At 41.0% G+C, this 9,419-nt stretch overlaps 1 protein-coding gene across 1 annotated transcript; it reads right to left on the reverse strand.

Moving 5' to 3' along the window:
- Positions 1-6,084: 6,084 nt before the first annotated feature.
- On the reverse strand, positions 6,085-9,019 carry LOC146469073 (uncharacterized). Its single transcript, XM_085123874.1, has 3 exons — positions 8,614-9,019; positions 7,387-7,596; positions 6,085-6,824 (listed from the first exon to the last, which is right to left on the reverse strand). The coding sequence occupies exons 1-3, from the start codon at positions 8,918-8,920 to the stop codon at positions 6,520-6,522; spliced, it is 822 nt and encodes a 273-aa protein (XP_084980000.1). The 5' UTR covers positions 8,921-9,019; the 3' UTR covers positions 6,085-6,519.
- Between the last annotated feature and the right edge of the window lie 400 nt (positions 9,020-9,419).

The following is a 9,419-nucleotide window of genomic DNA, read 5'->3' on the forward strand; positions in this document are numbered from 1 at the left end:
TCCGGAGTGTGTGGATGACATCCGAAATTGTCGCGAACGCCCGCGGCGGCGGAGATAGATGAGAAGTCAAGCTGTATTCACAGCCTCCCGAAAGTGTGATTGGTTGGGATGAAAGCTTATGTCTGTGGATGAAATCAGGAAGTGTGACCATTCAAATGAAAGCTACTGAGAAATACCTTCATGTGGTGCTGTTTATTATGCTGTACAAGCCCTAACCTTTGAGTCTGTGATCTAATTCGAAGTGTTACCAAACAGTCAAAAGCAATCGGAAAGTGTTCTTGAGCTTCTCTACTCAGTTTTCATTCTGCTACAACAGTTAGTTCTTTACAATTGACGTTGTTGTTGAGATTCTGTCAATTCCTGCTGTGTGTATCAGGGCTTCAAAAAGTTGGATGCGATCTCATATAATGAACCATGAAGGTCCTTCTCTCACCTTGGTAAGGTTTCACCATTATTATCCCAGCCTGGCTTCTCTCACCTTTGTAAGGTTTCACAATTATTTTCCCAGCCTTGCTTGGTGTCGGGGACGGATCTTGAGAAGCAGATGAACTAATACGGAACGGTTGCTCCCCACGTGACTGCCTTCCGCCAGTCATAGGTAATGGAGAACTGCAGCCCTGAGCTGTTACGACTAGTGAAAATGCAGAATTTAAATCATTTTCGTCTGGCTCGGGAGTAAGGAGTCCTGGCCAACAAAAATCACGCGGGAAATTTTAGAACCGTGACAAGATAATAGTTAGAAAATGAGGGGAGAGAAATAGCCAAAAATGTCAAAACCAATCAGAATTGGAAGGAAACTATGTTATGGGAAAACATGTACCAGTGCCAAGCGCGGGAAATATAAATGCACCGCGCCAGTGCCAAGCGCGGGAAACATGCACCGGTGCCAAGCGCGGGAAAATATGCCCCGGTGCCAAGCGCGGAAAAATATGCACCGGTGCCAAGCGCCAGAAAACGTGCACCGGTTAACCCGGCGGCACGTATACCAAGCGCGGGAAAATCTGCTTCCCTTGCAAAGTGTGGGAAAGCACAAAGCCGGGCTGGGCGCTTTCCTGTTAAACTGGTTGTAATGCAAATTGAACAAAATAGGTATTCCAGGAATGTTCCGGAACAAACGAGTGGCCTAGCTTCTGTTCCACTTTTACCGTTCCAACAGGTTGGAACCGAAAAAGGCCTTATTACGGTTATCGACGCCAGCTTGACGAGTAGGCAAACACGTCTTTAAATAATATTGTTTATATCGAAATCTGATGTTAAATAATTTTCATAAAACATCTCTTCTGAAAAATTCCTTAATTGGAAGCTTTAGGCACTATATGCAAAGAATTTTACAGAAAATAACTGAGGAATGTAGCTGTGCTACAAAGCATTTAGTTGCGTTTTGATATTTCCACACATTTGGGTGTATAGCGAACGAGCTAGGCCTTTACACAAACATCACGTAAATTTGCCTAAATATCTTTCCGGAAATTCTCAAAAAAATGTCTAAATATCCAAAAAAATTTTCTAAATATCTCGAAAAATCCTCTAAATATCTCGAAAGATCTCGTATTTTTGTTTTAAAAATAAGCTGATTTTGAATCTCTTATGCCAAAATTTTCCCCAGTAGGAGTTGAAAAGTATGTCAGACTATTGTCTGCACTAGCATTATGGAAATAAAGCAACTTTCACTCGCAGCTGGCGATCTCAGCAGGTCCAGCAGGGAAACTACCTCTCTTTCTCTACGTATTTCAGGTCTTGAAGCAGGGTTTTCATTTGAGGCCGGAGGCCGGACATTTCGTCCAGTCGTTTGCCATTCCACGTCCGGTACTTTGAGATCAACATTGGCGTTTTTTTTTACTACTGTATTATATATTTTTCTTACTAAGGCATCTCATGAACATACTGACTAGAGGATAACAGAATAATGATAAGCCAATGAAAATTCTGTTGTTGCCATTCTCCCTCCCCCTCCCCCTACCAACTGACCATTTTCATTCAGTAATTTACTTTTTACAGAGAATTTTAGTGAGCGCCAGGATTGCCTAGGAAACTGTTTACTTGGTTCCAGAAACGCTGGAAATGGCATTTCTGAGTATTCTATTTTTAAAAAAATTTCCTGGGGGAGCATGCCACCAGACCCCCCTAGGTGCTTGCGCCTTCCCCGCTCGCGAGGCGCCTTACGGCGTCAATAAAACATTCACGTCCGGTGCTTTCAAAAGTATGTCCACTACTTTACAAAACAGTTGAAAACCCTGTTGAAGGATTTTCAGTAGTAGAAGGAGCAGACTCAGAGCCTGAAGAAGGCTCATTGTTTCCAGCATCCGACATTTTGACAAATGGCTGCTAGTGATATGGAATACATTATTCAAGTGGAAACCGCTGAATTGGATTATTTTTAGCATAGAATGATAGAACTGAGTATTTGATCTGTCATGAAAATAGCGAGGAAAAGTTGGAAAACAGCAAAAAAAGCTATAAATCTTTCTAAATATCCCAAAATTTTCTAAATGTCTTAAAATTTTCTAAATATCTGAAAAAAAAAATCCAGATATTTGTGTAGAGGCCTTGAAAGAGCCGTGAACTGCTACTAAAAATAGTTCGCGAGAAAAAATATAGGGAAATGTATGGAAAGTTCGAAACACGACGGGACGCCTTCTGGCACAGCTACATCCCTCCAATTTGTTTTCTTAAAATCCTTTTCCTAGTGCCAAAATTTTTCAATTCATTTATGAAAATTATTTGACATTGGATTTCCATACAAACACTGTTATTTCAAGACGTGTTTGCCTACTCGTCAAAATGGCGTCGAAAACCGTGATAAGGCCTCGTTTACATAAATGTTCATATCTATGTTGTTTACTTCGTGCGCTATCACCAAAGTTTTTGGTCTTCTAATGGGAGTTCAAGTTTGTAACTGAAAACGGGTTCTTCCTCTGGATGTGAAAAAAAAAGCTTTTTATTTGACACGGAAGTTTTTCGGAGCTACAAACCTAAAATTATGACTAACGGAAAGCGTTCCTGGTTTAGTGAGAGGGAAATTATACATCCAATGCCAAGTGTGAGAAAAGTACGAAAACAAAGCAATAGGTGCAAGCATGGATCACATGCAACCGTTGCCAATCGCAAGAAAACTTGCAAGCGGTACCAGGTGCCAACAGTAATGCAAGTGATTGATATCAAGCGCGGTTGAACGTGCCTAGTTACAGGTCGATTCCATCTTTCTCCTGGCCTCAGTTGCCAGGAGTGGACAACTTTAATTTATCCAGCGGATAAAATGTATTGGTTGGAGGACATTTTATCCGCTCCATGGATAGCGATTTATCCGTTCTCTAACACCTTGGTGGATTGAAAACAACAAACACGTTTGACATGTTTAGTCACTCTGGTAAGTTCGTGTTGCATGATTTTTTTTTTCAAAACCTATTTATAGAGAATTGTTGACAAAGGTTAAAAAACCTCTGTTCGAAAGGCGGCCCAAATCGCATCAGAAATTTGGATTCAATTGTAAAGAAAACTTAGCGTTTTCTTTGGTGTTTTGTCGCCTAAATTTAGTAGTGAGAAAAAGTGAATTCCTTTAGTTTTTGAAGGCACTAAAAATGACGTTAAGGAGAAAATAAGGCCGGATAGGACAAGCCAACAGCAAACAGCAGCTTGTAACTTCAGGGGATAAGGATCTGTTCACTTAAATTTTCTGCGACTGTAAAAACTAAAGATTTCACTTGAACATTTAAAACTGTAAATGGTTTGAACCTAGGAGTCATGTCATAAGTAACCTGAGTATATCAGGCCTTCCTGATACTCAGGCTATGTCATAAGTAAGTAAATTATGATCATCCAGGTGAGCGTAGACATGAGAAGGACATGTTTGAGTTGACTTTGCCTGTCACCTCAAACAACCCTTCTCACGACTACACTTACCCGCAGGTGATCATAATCTACGTACTCAAGATCAAACTGTGTTAGAATAAAAAAATGTCGCTTTTAAAGGTCAGCAAACGATCTTGAAAAAACAGAGAACGATTGAAGTTTGTTTCTTGAAGTATTCTCGTTGGATCCCCTTGCCAGGGAAGTTACCTTTTGGCACCACGTCAAAACTCGTTTAGTTCGTTTTAATATATTATAAAACATACCCGGGTGTCTCTTGGTACAAGGAGAGCCATCCTTGTTTCCGGCATCCAAAGTAGTTTCTTTGTTTGCGGCAGATTCGACTTTTATTGAAGACAGCGTTTGGGCTGATCCTAGAGAAATAGAAGCGAGGGACGAACGCCTCGAGACTTCGTCAGAGAATCTTTCCAGGGAAGAGTGCATTGGTCGATGAAACCCAGCATTTCTTAGCACCGAAAGTGTCGACTTGGAATATTTCTTTCCGCGAGGCACTGTACCAAAGGACTTGACCTTTGTATTACGGCTTTCACAACTTAAACAACGAAAACTTTGACCCATCGTTAGTCAGAAAATTATAAGGCGCGTTGAAACGTTTCAGGTGCCGGATTTTAAAATTGGCCAGAATTTGATGTAACAAAATGTTGTTAGAAGTGCAAGTTTCGATGAGAATTTCTCGTTATGACAGTAACGACATATTAATGTGAATCTGTCCCAGTTCGTTTTCATCGCATTAAAAATATGTAAAACCGTTCTCAAGTTAAAAATTGTTAAAAGAGTTTTGACAACCTGTCTATTGTATTCGACGGGTACAAATGTAAAGAGAAGGAATTATTTGCTAAGAATCATTCTTTGACACTCTTGTCCGAAGCGATAATGGCAAACTCGTGATTAAGTGTCTATCGGAAATCGAATCACGCTGGCTGGTATGTCTTCATTACGATTCACATCATTACGCGAAACACAAGGTAATTACTGCTGCAATACTTCTGCACTCCCCACCTCTCCAAATTCTTCGTGGAAATTTTAAGAAACAAGTCATTGCCACCATCAGTGCCAGCACTTCAAAAATAACCGCAATGGTTTTTTTTTTTATGTTTTTCATGAGTTGGGTTTTTTTTTTTTTTTTTCAATTTCGTTGTCCCACCGCGTTCACGCAAATTTGCGACTCTTTCTTACTTTAATTATAAAGACCTTAAAGGGACGGCATCACGCTATTTTTAGTAACACATCGAAAATCGGAAAGACGCTATCCGGTTGATAGCAGCCAAGATAATATGACAAAATTCCATTAAAAAAACTATCAGAATGCAAAGAAACTATCCAAGTATATTTTCGCTGGCAGATGACCAAGATAGAGAGGTTTTTCAAATTTGAAAACGTCTGGCGGACGTTTTCAAATTTCGCTGTTGTAACGCGCCAAAAATCGCTGGTTGTACTATAGTTTGGTTTAATCTTTCGTCTTAGAATCACTATTAATATTTCTTTAAATTAGCGATTGACAAATTAATTAACACAGTGTTCAAAGTTTAAATTTACTGAATTTTGGCCAAAAATCATGATATCTCCCATCGATCTCCCATGATACTGCCCCTTTAAGGAACTACTAAAAGAATACCAACTCCAAACAGCCACGCGTCACCAGCAGGCCAATAAAAAAAAAAATGCCTAATTTATTATCCTCTCCCCGAAAGGGGCTTTGCAGGGACAATGAAACTAACAGGAAGAAACAAATATTTCAAATACAGCATTAAGAATCCCAGCTGGCAGGAGGCAGACCAACTGGCTATTTACAAGCGCGGCCGAGGAGTTGAACCAGGGGCTTCTGAGAAACAACTCCAGATAGTGGTCAGAGCGGGACTTGAACCCGGAACCTCCGGATTGCAAGTCCGGCGCCCTAACCACTTGACCACGCTGCATCCTTCGTGTGCAGCAAGAACTTCCTATACTAAAGTCGGCCTCCAAAAGAGGATCAGCTGGTCTTAAGTTATTTACAAAAATATCTTGCGCCACAAGTTCGCGAAGCCATATTTGCGAAACCCGGAGTACTTTCAAAACCAGAAAATACAACATTCTTTTCAACCCTACACTGACACCACCACTTTAACATAAGATTGCTTTTCGTTATGCTCTTAGCTTTAATGTTCTTTATATTTTTGTTATTTATGTATAACTTCTTGTATTGAAATTTTTAAACGTTTCACCGACTTTCTTTACGTATTTTTATCCTGTCGAAGGAAAAAAGACAGCTCTTGATAAGACTCGTTCATGTGCTATGGTTTTAAAATTGTCTTTAATTGTTTAAAATAAAAACATTTTCTATCTGTGGAGCACAGCACGTGAGAGCAATACTGGTCTACCTGTGACTTCACAGGACACCCATGGATATTTCACTGTACGCAAGCGTCCACTTCCGATATCCATCTTCTCAGTCCAGAGAAGGACTCTACTTCAGCATTTATTCTGCTTTGTTTCCTCTTTTGGCTACTGAAGCTACATATTTTGTAGTTTACTGACTAATGTTTTAGTTCAGTACGTATTTGCGTCGTCGTTTCTCCTTCCAACACCTTAGTAACCACCTTCTTGAGGCCTTTTATAAGACCCACTAGGGCCGCTATCCCAGCGCTACTTCGTCACTCCCTAACCGGAAATTTCTCAACCACTGTTTTGTTGTCTCTCAGCAAATTGACGAAGTGCCTTATCATACTCTTCTGATGTTCTTCTTCGCTCAGTTTCTTGTTCCTCCATCAACCTTTGTCGATTCAGAAGCCTCATATTCTTACATCGTTTTCTTTCTGCTTGACGGAATGCCAACATTCCCTCTAGAACCCTCCCCCCTCTAGAGATGGGTCGCTCGCACAACGCGCAATTCACCTCATGTGGATCTCCAGTCACACCCGACAGCGGTATACCATGTTTGCACATGCGCTCAGGCTCTTCCGGAATGCCAACACTAGAACCTGTGAACACGATGGGGAAATGTTTAAAACATTGTATTTTACTGTTTCTACTGTTAAAACTGAGTTGAACCCCCTTGCTGAAGTTGTGTGATGAGGGTTAAAATCTGAGAGTACGAGCTTTCATTGCCTTCCGTTTGTACTGTTTGTTGTGAATTGATGTACAAGCTGGTTTTTGCTTTTGAGACAAGATGGAATCCTAAAGTGTGACCGGCTTTCAAAGGATACTTTTCTTTACTGTGCTGTGCAAGGTGGTTCTGACTTTGAGTCTGTAGATGAAATCCTATTAGAGGGTCCGCTGTACAAATAAAAGGTATCGAGAGGCACCTTCCTGTGCTCAGTGCTAATTGAAAACTTAAAACTAGTTCCTTATAAGTCTTTGGACTGAATTCTCGTAAGTATGACTGTTCTTCTTAAAGCTATTGAGAGAATATTCTGTTTTGGGTTTGTTCAAAAATGTTCACTGTATAAAAGTTGAGACTCCCTCAATTCCTGTTGTGTGCACCAGGGTTTCAAAAAGTTATACAATATTATTATTCTTATACAATAAAGGCCTTTCTCTCACCTTGGTAAGGTTTGACCATTATTATCCTTGCCTGGCTTGGTCTCGGGGTGGGAACTCGAGGGACAGATGAACCGATAGGGAACGGTTGCTCCCCACGTGACTGCCTTCCACCAATCACCTGAGGCAATGGAGAGCTGCAGCACTGAGCTGTTCCGACTGGTGAAAATGTAGAATTTAAAAGATTTTCGTCTGGCTCGGGAGTAAGGAGTCCTGCCAAATAAAATGACAAGGGGAATTTTAGAACTAAGAAAAGAAAATTGTTAGAAACGGATATTGAAATACAAAATAAGGAGAGGGTAGTTTTCCAAATCAATCGATGAAAAACAAACCAACAAACAAACAGGCAAACGAGAAGACATGCAACCGGTACTAAATGTGGGGAAATATGAAACCAGTTCTTAGTTTCAGTTAGTTTAATATACTTCTGGCTTCCGTTAATCCCAGAAGGATATTAAAATAAAATGCAGCAAACAAACGTGTACATCGTGCATACAGGTCAATAAATATAAGCTAAGGCGCGGGAAAACGTGTAACCGGTGCTAAGTGCGTGAAAGTAGCTGTACCAGCGCCAAGCGAGAGAAAACATGTAATCGGTGCCAAGTGCGGGTAAAAATGCAACCAGCCGCAAGCGCGGGAAAACATGCAACCAGCGTCAAGCGCGGGGAAACATGTAACAGGTGTCACGCGCGGAAAAACTTGCCAGCAGCGTCAAGCGCGGGGAAACATGTAACAGGTGTCAAGCGCGGGAAAACATGCCACCAGCGTCAAGCGCGGGAAAACATGTGACAAGTTTCAAGCGCGGGAAGACATGCAGCCAGCATCACGCGCGGGAAAACATGCAACCAGCGTCAAGCGCGGGAAAAAATGCAACCAGCGTCAAGCTCGGGGAAACATGTGACCGATGCTAAGCGCGGGAAAAGTTAATAAAGTTGTCAAATGACGCGAAGCAGGCGCCAAACGCGGGAAAACTGGCAATCGGGAGACAACAGGCAACTGGGCTTGAACCAGTGCTATCAGACACACAAAAGAGATGCGATCGATGAGAAACGCGGAGAAACATTCAAGGAAATAAGCGCCCTAAAGTGTGCCTATGAGTAAATGTTACTGTAGATTGTTTTTGGCCTAACTGGTTAGTACGTGTTGTACGAATTTTTTTAAACACCTATCTATAGAAAACGACAAAGGCAAAAACCAAAATTCTGTGTGTTTTTAAAATTTAAAACATACCGGGATGTCTTTTTTCGGAAGGGGAGCCATCCTTGTGTCCATCTATCGTAGTTTCTTTGTTTGGAGACTTGTCTTTTACCGAGGATAACGTCTGGACTGATCCGAGAGAAATAGTAGCGAGGGACGAACGAGTCGATATTTGTGCAGAGAGCCTTTCTAGTGAGAAGCGCATTGGCCGATAAAAACTAGCATTTCTTTGCACCGAAAATGTCGACTTGGAATATTTCCTTGTCTTAGGCATTGTGCCGAAAGGCATGACCTTTGTGTTACGGCTTTTACAACTTAAACAGGATAAACTTTGACCCATCGCTGTTTAGAAAGATACCAGGCGCATTCAAAAGTTTCTGGTGCTGTTGTATTTGACGTAACAAAGAATTGTTCTAAGCGCGAGCTTTGATGAAATCAGTTTTTGATATGTCTTGAACGTCACAGACGCAATTCGCTTTTTCCAAATTAGAGATAGTCGTTACTGGAAAAGAAACTGTAAAGAGTGGTTACAATTAATGAACAGTAATCAAAAAATTAAGTAAGATTCCGTTCCCTACGGCTTGATGCGTCTTAAATTTTCAGCTAAAAAATTCCAAGATATCAAACTGTGTTAGCTTTCGCAATCAGTGCCCTTTTAAAGGCCAGGAAATGATCTAGGAACACAGAAAGCAAATATTTTGAGTATTTTGCATAAACTTTTTTGTTGGATGTCCATGTTGTAGCGTACCGTGGTACGTGGGGAATTTTGTTATCAGTACCGTGCCAGCGTTAACCGCTACAACATTAGAGATTAGGGAGTTTAAGAAGCTACTACGGCG

Source organism: Pavona decussata, unplaced genomic scaffold (assembly GCF_977016875.1).
Source record: "Pavona decussata unplaced genomic scaffold, jaPavDecu1.1 SCAFFOLD_127, whole genome shotgun sequence".
Lineage (NCBI taxonomy): Eukaryota > Metazoa > Cnidaria > Anthozoa > Scleractinia > Agariciidae > Pavona > Pavona decussata.

Bases quoted from the DNA above. Each gene is read 5' to 3' on its own strand.
- LOC146469073 (XM_085123874.1), bottom strand. From the start codon at position 8,920: ATGGGTCAAAGTTTATCCTGTTTAAGTTGTAAAAGCCGTAACACAAAG. The intron at 7,597-8,613 runs GTATGTTTTAAA...TTTATTTGGCAG, and splicing joins TTCCGAAAAAAGACATCCCG to GACTCCTTACTCCCGAGCCA. The intron at 6,825-7,386 runs GTGAGAGAAAGG...TCGTGTTCACAG, and splicing joins AATGGTCAAACCTTACCAAG to GTTCTAGTGTTGGCATTCCG.